At 33.2% G+C, this 15,854-nt stretch overlaps 2 protein-coding genes and 1 non-coding gene across 3 annotated transcripts; all 3 read left to right on the top strand.

Annotated features, from left to right (window-relative positions):
• The first annotated feature begins 5,008 nt into the window (after positions 1 to 5,008).
• Positions 5,009 to 8,615, top strand: LOC144556131 (uncharacterized). The gene is made up of 2 exons (XM_078304621.1): positions 5,009 to 6,224; positions 8,357 to 8,615. Exons 1-2 carry the CDS (start codon positions 5,122 to 5,124, stop codon positions 8,358 to 8,360), a joined length of 1,107 nt encoding a protein of 368 aa, XP_078160747.1. The 5' UTR covers positions 5,009 to 5,121; the 3' UTR covers positions 8,361 to 8,615.
• A 2,738-nt stretch (positions 8,616 to 11,353) lies between these two features.
• Positions 11,354 to 14,406, top strand: LOC144555418 (eukaryotic translation initiation factor 3 subunit I-like). Its single transcript, XM_078303738.1, has 8 exons — positions 11,354 to 11,581; positions 11,734 to 11,949; positions 12,056 to 12,183; positions 12,287 to 12,406; positions 13,522 to 13,611; positions 13,735 to 13,821; positions 13,912 to 13,991; positions 14,144 to 14,406. Exons 1-8 carry the CDS (start codon positions 11,398 to 11,400, stop codon positions 14,217 to 14,219), a joined length of 981 nt encoding a protein of 326 aa, XP_078159864.1. The 5' UTR covers positions 11,354 to 11,397; the 3' UTR covers positions 14,220 to 14,406.
• A 307-nt stretch (positions 14,407 to 14,713) lies between these two features.
• Positions 14,714 to 14,786, top strand: TRNAK-CUU (transfer RNA lysine (anticodon CUU)). The gene has a single exon. It is a non-coding gene; the product is annotated as a tRNA-Lys (tRNA).
• The last annotated feature ends 1,068 nt before the right edge of the window (positions 14,787 to 15,854 follow it).

Below are 15,854 nucleotides of genomic sequence, written 5' to 3'. Positions count from 1 at the left end.
AGATAGGAAATTAAAATTAATTAAGTACCACTTGCTTAATCAATTTCTTCATCGATCTTAATTAATTAAATAAAACAGGAGCAATTAAGAGTTAAGATTTAAGAGAATGAAATTAAGGAGGCTGTTGACTAAGTCAAACATAGGGAGGTTGGTTTGGTTGGATCGATGCATGATGGTTCAACCAATTGCAGCCACCACAACACACGCCTATATATATACTACTGTCAAATCACACTTTATTAATTGCCACTTTTAATTATTTATTCAATTATTCTGCTTTATTAAATCAAAATATTGGCTAACAAGCTATTCCATGTTTGTATGAAGCAAGAATACCACTAATTTACTATTATTTGTTTGTCTTATATGAATTAGCTATTATTCTCAAAACTTGGAATATATAATTAGCTCTATTCTTGCTCGATTCATAAATTAAACTAGGTATATATATACTGATACAATTTTCATTAAACAAATTATGGAATTAGTTTCCAATGACATGCATCTTTAAATTTTCAATAAGAAATGAAGGTTTAGCCTCCATATATATATATATAAAGAACCTTAATTTGTAGGTTTGAACTTTGCATTATATATGCATGGTCAATTAGTGTGGTAGGTACGACTATTCCATCTGAATTTTCAATATACCACATATACACACACACACACACACCGGTTCAATTCCGAAACCAGAAGGTCCAGAAAAAATAATTATATATTTATTGTTAATTAATGGTGTACACGTACGTGACCTAGCTAGCCTGCCTGCATCTTGTTCTTATCTTCTACCAAGAAATTTGGCTACCAAATATGTACAGCTAGCTATTTGCCCAAGCAATATATATATATATATATACACACACACACACACACAAATCTGTCTACTTCCTTAAATTTTTCTATCTTGGCCTCATATGAATATTTTCTTTCCTATATTTATTTATTTATTATATTGACCAAGTAGGTAACCTACAAAGTGTGCCGCTTTGATGTTACGTACATCGATCGATCCTTAATTATTTCTAAAACAATTAAACAGTCGTGGTAGACAAGAGTTCATCACTTCTTCTATTATAATATAGAATAAAGATTTATTTCCCCCAGTTTATTTTCTCCATTTTATTCTCAAATTATTAATTATATAAGGGGACCACAACTTCCAGCACAAAAAGACAAAAGAAAACATGTATATGTCATTAATAATGTGGGGGGCCACTAATTAACTGGAAAACCACTTATATTTGAAAAACTTTACAACTGATGCGCATAAATATGTATACTTATACACGCAAGTATTAACATCTAATATAGTAAGTATTCATATGTAAGATATATATCAAGTATTTTTTTAAACAATCTTTCTTATCACATACTCATTTTTTACACATTTTATGATTTTTTTTCTTACTTCAATGTCGCCCATATTTCTGACAATCTGTGATTTTTTTTTGCGAATCTAAAGTCACAGACGTTTTCTACGTAATTTTCTCTTTCAAATGAGATCCATGATGAAGTACTTTTGAGTTGTCCGCCGCGCAAGTATTCATACTTGATATATTATATATTAACACTTGCGCGCATATGCATCCATATTTACACGTGACAGTTGTAAAATCTATCAAATATTAGGTGGTTACCTAAGTAGTTAGTGATCCCCCACTTAATTAGCGGTCCCCACAGGTAATGCATTACAAGGTATGAATATTTGCTCAACAAGATATGAATACTTACATGACAACGTATGAATATTTGCATGACGAGGCATAAATACTTGCACGACGGACAACCTGAAAGTATGTCATCATGAATCTTATTTGAAAGAGAAAATTACGTAGAAGACGTCCATGGTTTTAGATTTATAAATTTTCTCACAGATCGTCATAAATATTGATAAAATTGAACGGAGAAAAAAAAACCCAACTCTAAAAACGTGTAAAAGATGTGTCCAGTTTTTTTCGAAATACTTGATATCTTCGGTATGAATACTTGATATATTATATATTAACACTTGTGCGCATAGGTATCCATATTTGCACGCGTTAGTTATAAAATCTATTAAATATTAGGTGGTCCCCAAGTAATTAATGAAGTTCAGTTAGTTAATGGTCCCCACAAGTAGTTATTGACTGAGAGATAAACAGAGGAAATATTGACTGGAAGATAGTTAGTCGATCCCATAATATATATATATATATATATATATATATATATATATATATATATATACACACACACACACACATACACATGCACGCATGCACCCATCCAGTCTAATTTCATATATGTCTACCTAGCTAGCCATTGATATATATATATATATATATATATATATATATATATATAGAATACGGCTAACGCGCTTCCTCTAGCATATGGGCCGAAATGCTTCCGGTAGAAATTTGAAATTTCAAAATCCAAAAAGTCGATCTGAACCGTTCATCTTCTTCTCCATATTAATATCTGCTTGGAGACCAAATTTTACATTTTTCTGAAATTTTTTACTATTTATTAAGCCACTTTGAAAATCGCTGATCCAACGGTGGCTTAACAAAACAGTAAAACCATTGGATCAGCGATTTTCAAAGTGGCTTAATAAATAGTAAAAAATTTCAGAAAAATGTAAAATTTGGTCTCCAAGCAGATATTAATATGGAGAAGAAGATGAACGGTTCAGATCAACTTTTTGGATTTTGAAATTTCAAATTTCCACCGGAAGCATTTCGGCCCATATGCTAGAGGAAGCGCGTTAGCCGTACTCATATATATATATATATACTTGCTGCATGTGATGAAAATTAATTACTCAATAATTAATCAATCACTATATACTACACACATTAATTATTGAATAATTAATTGAGAATATTATATATATATATATATATATAGAGAGAGAGATAGGCTAATGTGCTTTCGGTAGCATATGGGCCGAAATACACACGGTCTAAATTTCAAATTTCAAAATCCAAACGGTCGATCCAAACCGTTCATCTTCTTCTCCATATTAATATCTGCTTGGAGACCAAATTTTACATTTTTCTGATTTTTTTTACTATTTATTAAGTATTTTACAAAATTGTTGATCCAACGGTGGCTGCACAAAACAGTAAAACCGTTGGATTAGCGATTTTCAAAGTGGCTTAATAAATAGTAAAAAAATTCAGAAAAATGTAAAATTTGGTCTCCAAGCAGATATTAATATGGAGAATAAGATGAACGGTTCGGATCGACCGTTTGGATTTTGAAATTTCAAATTTGGACCGTGTGTATTTCGGCCCATATGCTACCGAAAGCACATTAGCCTATCTCTCTCTCTCTCTCTCTCTATATATATATATATATAGAGAGAGAGAGAGAGAGAGTGGCTAATATGCATTCGGTTGCATATGGACCGAAGTGCTTACGGTCCAAATTTTATTTTTCAAAATCCAAACGGTCGATCTGAACCGTTCATCTTGTTCTCCATATTAATATGTGCTTGGAGACCAAATTTTATATTTTTCTGAATTTTTTTACTATTTATTAAGTATTTTACAAAATTGTTGATCCAACGGTAGCTTAACAAAACAGTAAAATCAGCAGCTATCGTTGGATCAACAATTTGGTAAAATACTTAATAAATAGTAAAAAAAATTCAGAAAAATATAAAATTTGGTCTCCAAGTACATATTAATATGGAGAACAAGATGAATGGTTCAGATCGACCGTTTGGATTTTGAAAAATCAAATTTGGACCGTAAGCACTTCGGTCCATATGCAACCGAATGCATATTAGCCACTCTCTCTCTCTCTCTCTCTATATATATATATAGTAAGGCTTGGGTGCTATGGATAGCATAGAGGGCTACGGTGCTACGGCTCGATATTCGAGTTTTCAAAATCCTAACGGTCGATCCGAACCGTTCATCTTGTTCTCCATATTAATATGTGTTTGGAGACCAAATTTTATATTTTTTGAAATTTTTTTACTATTTTTTAGCTAAGTAGAAAATAACTTGATCTAAAAAATTATGCACCATTTAGATATTTGATTTTCTACCTATCTAAAGAAATAGTAAAATTTTTTCAAAAAATGTAAAATTTGGTCTCCGAACACATATTAATATGGAGAACAAGATGAACGGTTCGGATCGACCGTTAGGATTTTGAAAACTCGAATATTGAGCCGTAGCATTGTAGCCCTCTATGCTATCCATAGCACCCAAGCCTTACTCTCTCTCTCTCTCTCTCTCTCTATATATATATATATATATATATATATATATATATATATATATATATATATATATATATATATATTGCCGATTATGTATATACAAATTGCTTAATTATGTTATGGTTAACGTCGGTACGTATTTTCAATTATATACATATATATATTAACAACTAATTAGAGATGGAGTGTGAATACATAATTAATTAGATGTCTGTATGTATATATGCGTTAATTAGTTGCTTGGCAGTACAGCAACTAGAGCTAGCTAGCTAGTTACACGCAGGAATTGAAATATATATATAGTTAGGTGCGCATACAAAAAAACGTCTGCTTAATTTGAAAAAGTCTATATATATATATAGCTTAATTAATTAATTAGTCTCTCTATACGTACAATTGAGATTTGAGAGGCCAGGGCCCAGGGGCAGGGGGGATCTTATGAGAAGTGATCAGATGTTGTCTGGTAAGCTAACAAACATATATTAGTCTACAGAGAAATGATGATGCCTCACACTCGCTCTCTCTCTAGTCTCTAGCTACCTGACTATCTATCTATCTATCTATCTATCTATCTCCTCTGGCTCTGTATGTGGTGAATTAATAATATATATGTATGTTGTTCAGTTGTTGGCATGCATTGCTTTGTTAGTGCCTATCTATCTTCTAATGTTACATCACCATCATGGCCCACAAACCTCTGTGATATCTCTTGATGATCTTTCAATTCATTAGAAATGTACAACATGAGAACATGAGAACATGAGAACATGAAACCTCTCTCTTTCTCCCCAAGTCCAAGTCACCACCACTCAGCTCACAACCCCCAAATCTAATAATAATCTAGCTAGCTAGCTAGCTATCTCTCTTCACCCTTCCCTAGCTCATCATCAATTAATTAATTAATGGATTCATCTTCGAGTGGAAGCCTACCATCCTCAAGCGGTGGCGGTGGCGGTGGCGGTGGTGGAAATGGTGCCGGCAGTCATGAAGAAGAGTACACCTCTGCTCCTAATCATGAGATCCTCTCTCCTTTTTTACCCCCTGATCAATATCAATATCAATTTCCCTTCTCTAATTATCAAATTCAAATTCAAGACCACTTTCCCTTAAACCCTGACTCTATCCTTTCCCGTACATCCCTCGACTCACCTCATTGGCCATCATCCACACCTCTCATCCCTAGTTGCACCAATAATAATGCTCAATTGTTAAACTCAGTTACATTGGCAGCATCCGTGCAACCGCCTGTTGCGTCTGAGAGCCGACCAATGACACCGGCCAACAGTGCACCAACGCGTGGGCCAAAGAAGAGGTCTAGGGCATCGAGACGACCTCCGACCACTGTGTTAACCACCGACACATCAAATTTCCGTGCCATGGTGCAAGAGTTTACTGGATTCCCTGCAGCGCCCTTTGTACCGGCTTCTCCGTTTGTACGGCCCCGTCTCAATACTGGGTTGGGACTGTTCCAATCCGGTTCTAATACTGGTCTGGGTTCACCATACGGCCTCCTCAGGCCATTTCCTCAAAAATTACAAACCAACCCTTGTGTACCACAAAACAATTTGAGCTCTTCTTCTACTATAGTTGATGCTATTGCTTCCATAGCTAGGAGTAATGGTAACTTATTAGCTAATAATCTTAATAACACAATGTTTGGTGCTTCAAATGCAACATCAACCTCTTCATCCGGCTCAAATACAAATTTTGTGAATGCAAGTACTACTACTACTACTAGTATTGCTACAACTTTGGCCTCCTCCACTGATCCAATCTCTAACTTTTTGAATTTGCATTCTCACCATGCTACAAATTCCAAGTATAATTTTGCAGCACAAGGAGACCTTGACGGTTTGGTTGGATCAAATGGCTCAAACCCCATGAGGTTAGCATGTGATGGATTTGAACCCGACAAGTCAAGGTTTGCTAGCTTAGAATCTGAAACACAAGCAATGGAGAAAGGAATATTTGGATTCTTAAACTATGCAGATCTCAAGGATAAAAGGTACTACGTACGTAATATATATATTAAACTGTGATCATTTTATTTATATTCTTGTCTCTCTCTCTCTCTCTCTATATATATAATTGTTAGATGGTTAAATCATATTTCAATTATTTAATTAGTATCTAATATATACTTAATTTAGGAGTAATACTTAGTTTGGTTCAGGTATATAAATCTAATTAAGCACGAATTTTCCATTTTTTATTTTTCTTTTTTAAAATTCTTCAAGTAGAAGAATGAATTGAGTTATAATACAATTTTTAGCTATATATTGCATGAATGATAATGTTTTAGGTCACTATTAAACGGTCAACCTAATAAAATCTAACTTTATTAATGTTTTCTTATCATAATAAAAAAAAAAAAAAAAAAAAAATAAAAAGTGTTTACAACAGAAAATGTTAGGTTAATTTGTTGGTAGCAAGAAGAATTAGGTAGGGTTAGGAAAACGGAATTACATAATTAGAGATAATTAGAAGGTAGCTGCGTGTCAACTCACACCTCTAGCTAATTAGATGAAATGGTTTTGTCAATGGTACACCTCTGAAAAGACAGCTCGTTGCAAGATTTTGATCAATCAGTTTTTGTTTTCTTTTAAATTTGGTTTTGGGTCTCTTAGCTAGGTCCTTGTCAAACTGCAGCAGTACTAATAGCTACTAATGAGGGAGGGCTAATAAATTATATATCCATGGTTTTAGTTTTGGTTATATATATATATATATATATATATCCTGAATTTGTTTTTCCTTGTGCCCGTTTTGTGTTCTTGTGAAAGACAGTACAGTACTAGATGATTACGAGCACACAGACAAATATATATATATATATATATATATACAGAGATGGGCTATGGTGCATTGCAATGCATGAACCCTCTTATGCATTGCACTATAAATCATGGATTTAAAGTCCAAACGACCGATCCAAACTGTTCATCTTGTTCTTCACATTAATATGTTCTTGGGGACCAAATTTTACATTTTTTGAAATTTTTTTACTATTTATTAAGCAATTTTGAAAGTTGCTGATCTGATGGTCCAGAAAATTTTACTGTTTTTTACTGTTCACAGCAAAACAGCAATTTTAAAAAATGCTTAATAAATAGTAAAAAAAAATCCAAAAAATGTAAAATTTGGTCTCCAAGCACATTTCAATATGGATTAAACATCTAACGGTTCGGATCGGTCGTTTGGACTTTAAATCCGTGATTATAGTGCAATGCATAAGGGGGTTCATGCATTGCAATGCACCATAGCCCATCTCTATATATACATATATATATATATATATATATATATCAATATATGCACAGTGCACTCTTCTAAAGAGAGCACAAATTAATTAAGGAACCAATGCACATGTGGTCCAACCGAACTCGATCGCTCTTCAAACAAACGTCGTTGGAGCCACAAATTAAAAAGTATATATATACCTATACATATTTACACCAATTAAATAATAAACGATATATAGTTGATCTGCAACCATTTTAATGATCGAAGCCCAGCAAATTTTTATCAAAAATCATGCCAACAAAAAGGATATATATATACATATATATTGTATAAAGAATTTCTAATCCCTAGCTCGTCCGGTCTGTAATTAATGTAATTTGTACATGTTTTGAGCAATATATATATAGTGAAACAAAAGCCAAGCTAGCAATGTACATGTTGTGCGTGGACTTGACTAAATATAGGCCATATATATATATGCATGTAGCCTTCTTTTTCTTTTCTTTTTCAAATAGGCGTTTTGTGTCTGATGTATACTGTAGCTTGAGAACTTTTTCTTTATGCATTACTGCTCCATATATATAGTAAAATATATTCAATTTGGTGTACACACATGCTATTGTGCTTTTTAAAAATATATTTGTTTTCCATATGTATATATACCTAGCTATTAGGCTTTTTCTTCATTCATGAGGAGTCAGGACAAGTTGTTGAACATAATCTCAACATTTTCTTTCTAATTAATTTAACTAGATATTTATGATTTAAACTTTTGCAAATATTAAAAATTAAAATGCGCGCTTGCTTAATTTGAGCCTTTTTTTGGTAGTATATATATTAATTGCCTTAATTAGAAAATTATTAATGTTTGCTTTGATGACTTTCATTAATTAGGTAAAGTTTGGCCAGCTGCATGCTATATATGCATATTGCTATATGGAAATTTGTAGCTAGATGATCAGATCGAAGCATATAGATATACTCAAAGAGTAGGAGAGAATTAAGGCAACTGTTTAATTAAGAGAGGTAGCTGCTAGCTAGCTAGTCTGTGTGTATTTATAAATTTCTCTAGAATTAATTGTTTTTCTTAATTTTTTTCAATATTAATGTATATGTAAAAATAGAATCTGCATTAATTTCCTTCCATTTCTCTTTCCTTTGTTTAATTAATTTCCTGTAATTCTGAAATGTGATTTGAAAGAGCTAGGTGATCTTTTAATTGTTGACATCGATCATGTGCTAAATATACACACACTGCATGCGTACGTGTACGTTTGTCATGTCTCAAATGATCAGACTAGCTGCTAGCTGTTCATTTATTAATTTTTAGTGCAAATAGAGATCGAGGGACAAATATATATATATTCCCATGCCAGTACGTACGTACATCTACATCGATCACTGTATGTACAGATCGATCGGATTAATTAATTCGTATTTAATTAAACTCTAATTAACAAGATTAATTCTAATTTGAATGCAATAAGATCTATATGTGAATCATCCTAATTAAATTAAATATTGACGAATTTCAAACATGATCCAAATTAATTATATTTTGAATGTTCTAGCTTAATATATATTTCAAATAGCAACGAACATACATGCATGCTCGACACAAATTAATATATTTATATTATATATAGAGCTATATATGAATTATAAACAATGACTTTAACTAATTATATATATATATATATATATAACTTCTATCACTAATTTGATTAAATATATAATTTTTATAAACATATTGACATAACTTTAGAAACAATTATGCAAAGTATATTTGTTATATATAGTAGACTAATATTATTTTGTCCAATTAATCCAATAAATTAATATGCTGGATTCTTTTATAAGATTCATGTGCGAATTTATTTATTTATTAGAGTTATTTTTCGGACATCACTTGAGAAAAACTAAATATGATCTATTTAAAATGTAATATACCAAAATAAGATAATTATATTAAGAATATTATATTCAGTATAGTTTGATTACAAATAAATATATATTTTTAATACGAAACATATATATAATTATGTATAAAGAAAAATAATGCGATAAGTCGTGTCAAAATTATTAATTATGCGGAGAAATTAATACAAAAAAATAGTTGAATTACTGTGAGTGTTTTGTTGCACTTTAGACATATCATATATACAATATCTTTTTGAAATGAGAATAAATCATGTAAAAATAAAAATAAAAAAAATAAAAAATTGCCCCATGAGAATAAATGAGGTGAGAAGCAAATTAAATCGGATCTAGCTAATTGATGATGTGAAATTGTGAATGATGTAGCGCTCATGACTAGCTAGGTAGGTTCAAAATATATTCTAACTCTCTCATTTTTAATTAAGGAGGAGCAATATCTGATGTGCATTACGTACCCGTTAGTAATTAATGTACGTACATTGCAGCCAATTAACAGACAACTATGTGCATGTACGTACTACAATATAATTAATGGATTACAGTTTGATGAAATATATATATATATATATATATATATATATATATATATATATATATAGAGGAGTGATCGGATGACACCGTTTTTTGGTGACATCGGATGACATTGTGCATTTTCAAAGTTTTCAAAGTTTTCAAAGTCCAAATAGTTAATCCAAACTGTTCAACATAATGGATATGTTAAAATGTGCTTGCAGATCAAATTTTACATTTTTTGGAATTGTTTTACTATTTATTAAGTATTTAACAAAATCGCTATATTCAGACCGTTCAATTTTTGTACCCATCTTAATAAATAGTAAAAAAATTCAGAAAAATGTAAAATTTGATTTGCAAGCACATTTTAACATATCCATCAAGTTGAACGGTTTGGATCGACTGTTTGGACTTTGAAAATGCACGGTGTCATCCGATGTCACTAAAAAACGGTGTCATCTGATCCCTCCTCATATATAAACATTTTACAATTTTATAATGAATTTTTTGGTGTTATTAATTGAGTTGTACAACTTTTTAGTCCTCACATGATCACACTTTACCTACATGCATATGATCGGTAAATATATATATATTAATTGCTTTAATCATGTGATGATCATTATTAAGTCAGTATATCTATCTCTTTACTTGGATATGTATAGATAGCTAGCTTTATCTATGACAAGGTGATAATTAATAATTTACCTTACTTACCAGTCATTATGAGTTTTCAATAATTTGTTGCTTATTATTATACTCGATCATAATATATATATATATGGCAAATAAAAAAAAATGAACTATATATAAAGGCAACCAATGCAAGTCGAAGTAGGTTAGAACATCATGATAACAATCTGAGGCCAACTTTTGCACCGATTCAAAAAAGAGAGGATTGAAGAGGCCCACCAAAACCTTAGAAAGTTAGATGCCTTTCCACTAGGGTTACAACAAATGAAGACTTAGTACTGGTGTAGTGTAGTGTAGTGTAGTGTATATAAATATTATATAATATAATATAATATAATATAGCTAGATCCATCGTGTGTAGCTTGATAGATATGAAATATGATATGCATGTAAGCCAAGTAGTGGAGAAACAATCGATTGCTCCTGTTTTTTTTGTGGGTCCCACATGTCTGTCTTCATGATGTTGAAGCACTTTAATTTGTTCACTCAATTGGTTCTTCGGTGCCGCGCACCTATGTTACACTTCATGTGGCACCTATGTTTGGTTTGGTAGTAATAAACTAATAATTAATAAAGAAAGAAAAGGAAGCCCATAAAAGCCCAGAAAAAGAGAGCCCACTGGAAAAGTTGGAAAGATGTGGCCTCCTCCTCTCTTCCCTTCTTCCCTTCTTCTTCCCTTCTTCTTCCCTTCCCTTGTCTAGACTCTAGTTCTCTTCTCTCTAGTGTCCCACCGGCCACCGCCAGCACCGCCAGCACCGCCGCTGCTGCTTTTAAAAGAAGAAGAAGAAGAAATGAGGCCTATATTGATGAAAGGGCATGAGAGGCCGCTGACATTTCTCAAGTACAACAGAGAAGGCGATCTCCTCTTCTCCTGCGCTAAGGATCACACTCCCACTCTCTGGTTCGCTGACGACGGCCAAAGACTCGGAACCTACCGCGGCCACAACGGAGCTGTCTGGTGCTGCGACGTTTCACGTATTATTATATTATTACTTCTTTTTAATCAATCAATCAATCAATCAATCAATCAATCATCCCCTAATCTATCTATCTATCTATCTATCTATCTATCTTCTTTTCTCTCCATTACAAATTACAATACTCATATCTTCCTCTGTTACTGGTAGGCGACTCTACCCGCCTCATTACTGGTTCTGCTGATCAGACTGTCAAGCTATGGGATGTTCAATCTGGCACCCAGCTCTACTCCTTCAACTTTAACTCACCCGCTCGCTCTGTTGATTTCTCTATCGGCGACAAGCTCGCTGTCATCACTACTGACCCCTTTATGGGCAACCCATCTACTATCCAAATCAAGTGCATTGCTCCCCACCCATCAGACCGTAACTAACTCTAATTAAATATTTTACTACAACACTTCTACCTAAATTAATTCATCCTACCATTTTGGCTTTACTCTTATTTTTTTAATATATAAATTTGTTATAGAGACCAGTGATTCCGTCCTGACAATCAAGGGCCCACAAGGGAGAATAAACAGAGCTGTATGGGGCCCATTAAACAAGACTATTATAAGTGCCGGTGAGGACTCTGTCATTCGCATCTGGGATTCTGAGGTTTCTTCTTATCTCTTAAAATCCTACCTCACCTCACACATGTTAAATGTCAAATAAAGAGAGGATCTGACAATTGTTTCTTATGATCTGTTGTGGCGCACAGACCGGTGAACTGTTGAAAGAATCAGATAAAGAGAGTGGTCATCAGAAGACAATATCTTCTCTCTGCATGTCTGCTGACAAGTCCCACTTCCTCACAGGCTCTGCTGATAAATCAGCCAAGGTTAGAATACTGTGCTGCACGCGTACTAATACTGGTATCGTTTATATTTTTATTCATATTTGAGATGTAGTATGAAAATAATTTTAAAATATTTGTAATTTGAGTTAACCTACCAATTAAACTTGGGAGCAAGTAAACAAAAGAAGATTAAAGATAAAACAAAAAATTTACAGAAGGACATGAGTGAAAATATACACAAGTAAAAAAAAAAAAACATAAAGAAGTCACGAAACTCCAAGACTGGAGGGAGAAAGGTAACTGTAGCATTAAATGAAGCGGTGGACTGATTTGTGATTTGAATCCGGTCTCATTGCCGCTTAGTTATTCCCAGAATGTTCATCATTCTCTATTGGTCCACTCAGAGGGTTATAGAAGGCCCCAAGCACTACTGTTCCAGACTTATTCCCAGTGCTTGAAGTTTTCCTTTGGCTGCCTTTATGCAGCTGTTCTGGGGTCGACATGTGTATCAGCGCATGTCAAAGACCGTGTCTGGTGTCAACCTATTATAAAATGTTAGATATGCCATCTGGCGTGTGACATACGAACTGTGTACGTATCGTTTGTGTCAGATACAGGTAAGGAGGTATATCTGAAGTATCAGGGTAGCATAGTTGGAATATATTCTGCTGGAGATAAATTAGCTGTTCAATTTCTGGAGTTATTCCTTTTTTAGTGAATTTTTTTATTTTGGTATTGTAGACTAAAAAACATCAAACATTTATGAACGTGGTGAAATTATAGAGAAACCAATTTGGTGGAAAATCTGTTAGTGCTGACAAATTCACTCTACTTTATTATTGGATAAACACCTTCAGCAGGGTGAATTTGTAATCTCGTAATACAATCATAATTGAGTAGTAGTATAAGTGTTTTATGAATATCAAAACAAATTTTATAGCAGGAGCCTGATAGAAAAACACACTCCAATGTGTATTTGTTATGTGTAAGTCCAGCATAATGCTTTACAGGACCTTATATACATGTATTTGTATTTGTAATTTAAATACGGATAGTTCAATGTTGTGAATATGGAGAAATAAAATTTCATATTTAGTTTTGTTTGATGTCCTCGTCTCATGATTTTCAAAGTCATTTTTTATTTTGTTTGTGGGTAGCTTTGGGACACAAGGTCTTTGACACTTTTGAAGACGTATGTGATGGATCGTCCTGTTAATGCTTGCGCAATTTCTCCCCTCCTTGATCATGTGAGTACATTTTACTCTCGCAAATATTTTTACACATAAACCAGCAAAATTAGCAAGAAAGGTGGTTAGTTTGGGTATGTTTTATTGGGTTTGATAGAATATGACATGGTGTTTCCATTTCAGGTGGTGATTGGAGGAGGTCAGGAGGCAGTTAATGTGACAATGACTGATCGTCGTGCCGGAAAATTCGAAGCTAAATTCTATCACAAGGTTATTTTTTTTTAAAATAAAAATTTTAGTGCTAATTTGAATTGTGTAGAATGTTATTGAAGACTTATCCTTTTTATGGTTTCTTTTAAGATTCTACAAGTAGAGATTGGTGGAGTAAAGGGCCACTTCGGACCAATAAATGCCTTGGCTTTCAATCCGGATGGAAGGAGGTGAGTTCTATTATCATTATTTATCCAAATTGACCGAATTTCACTTGTGATGATCCTGCTGCATTTAAACCCGTTTCCTCCGGTAACCACCTGGTCACCCTTTATTATAGTTTGATGCTAACTTGGGTATTTTATCTTTTAAATCATAAAAGCTTCTCGAGCGGTGGCGAAGATGGATACGTTAGGCTGCACCACTTTGACCCTGAATACTTCAGCATCCGCATGTAGACGAGCAAGCAGTGTGGTTGTCATTATTCATGGAAAATTTTGAAATATTTCATGAGGAGATCTAGGATTACGGTTGTATTTTGAATGATTTCAAATTTTGATTTTTTTTTTCTTTTTCTATTTAGGATAACAAAATGGATCTTGATTCTTGAGTACTAACTATACTTATTCTGTATGGCATGTCTTTGTATTATTTGTAATGCAATGGAGTTGAATTACCGGTTTTTTTAAAATGCCATGCAACCTTACTTAGGCGCAAGAAAAAAAGAATGCTACACTAATACCGCCTCAATTTAAGAAAGTTAAAAAAAAAAAAAAAAAAAAAATCACACTGGTTAAGTTGTAGTGTGTGATGTTTAGGTGAGAATATTTCACCAGCCAAAACCAGTATCGTCAGCTAGCAATAAGAAAGCAAGTTAGACATGTTGTAATTTGGGAATTCTCTCAATATTTACTATCTGTTAAATTGAGACTGCGTCTAATTTAAAACAAAAGCCCGTCTAGCTCAGTTGGTAGAGCGCAAGGCTCTTAACCTTGTGGTCGTGGGTTCGAGCCCCACGGTGGGCGATTTATTATTATTTTTATGATTGCTTTATGATTTTGGGGCTTGAAAGAAAACGTATGAATATGATATGATATGATATAAAACCACGTAATTCCCGCTAGACAGGTTTCAGTTTCGGTTTCACACAAAATGATTTGGTTAGAGATTTGACTGTTTGTATTGTATAGTGCCATGTCACGTGCATCCAACCGCTTTTTCATTGAAACGCTGATTCCACCTTAATTCTCTCTTTTTCTCGATTCTTCGGTGGTATCTCAATGGCATCACCTCCGTTGCTACTATTCCTATACTGGAGGAGTGGAGGGGAGACTCTCCTGTTTCCTATTATCGTAATCTATTATTTAAATATTTATATTTCAAGTTAAAAAGATAGTATTAATTTATGAGAAAATGTAACGTCCTCCGGATAATCCCCGCGTATTAAAACCTTCTCGTTTTAGCGTCGTTCCGACGCGCTTTCAACCTCCGATAACCGGCAGCGACGCGGTCCCCACTAATTCCGCCGTCATTTTTCCTATTTAAGGCATTCCTCTTTTACCGCTTTCCTTTTTTTTGAAAATTGAATTATTTTTTGAACCTTCCTGATCTGATTTTTCCTTTCCTGATCTGATTTTGTTCCTTTCTTTTTCTTCTTTGTTTCAATCGATTATTTAGTGGTAGAATCGAGGAGCATCAGCATTGACGAACAGCATCGAATTTTTGAGAGCTACATTTTGTTCGTTATATACTAGTATTGATGTAATTTTTCAATTTCGTATAATTTTGAAACTTCTTTTCTTTTCTGATCTGATTTTTTTTCTTTTCTTCTTTGTTTCAATCAAGTATTGAATCTCAGAATCGAAGAGCAGCGTCTTCTATAGTTCTTTGAATTAAGCATTGACGAACAACATTGAAGTTTTGAAAACTACAGGTCATTTTTCTCATTTAATATTGCTTTGTAGATCATTGTTGTTCATTATATTCTGGTATCGAATCTTTGAAAGTTACATAAATCGTTTAATTTTGAACCTTTAATTTCTGATTAATTTACTTAACTATAATGTGAAGAGGATTCAATGATTATTAATTGT

The sequence above is a fragment of the Carex rostrata genome, chromosome 6 (assembly GCF_964058835.1).
Source record: "Carex rostrata chromosome 6, lpCarRost1.2, whole genome shotgun sequence".
Classification (NCBI taxonomy): Eukaryota; Viridiplantae; Streptophyta; class Magnoliopsida; order Poales; family Cyperaceae; genus Carex; species Carex rostrata.
The sequence above is the reverse complement of the archived record's forward strand: the minus strand, read 5'-3'. Positions and strand labels throughout refer to the sequence as shown.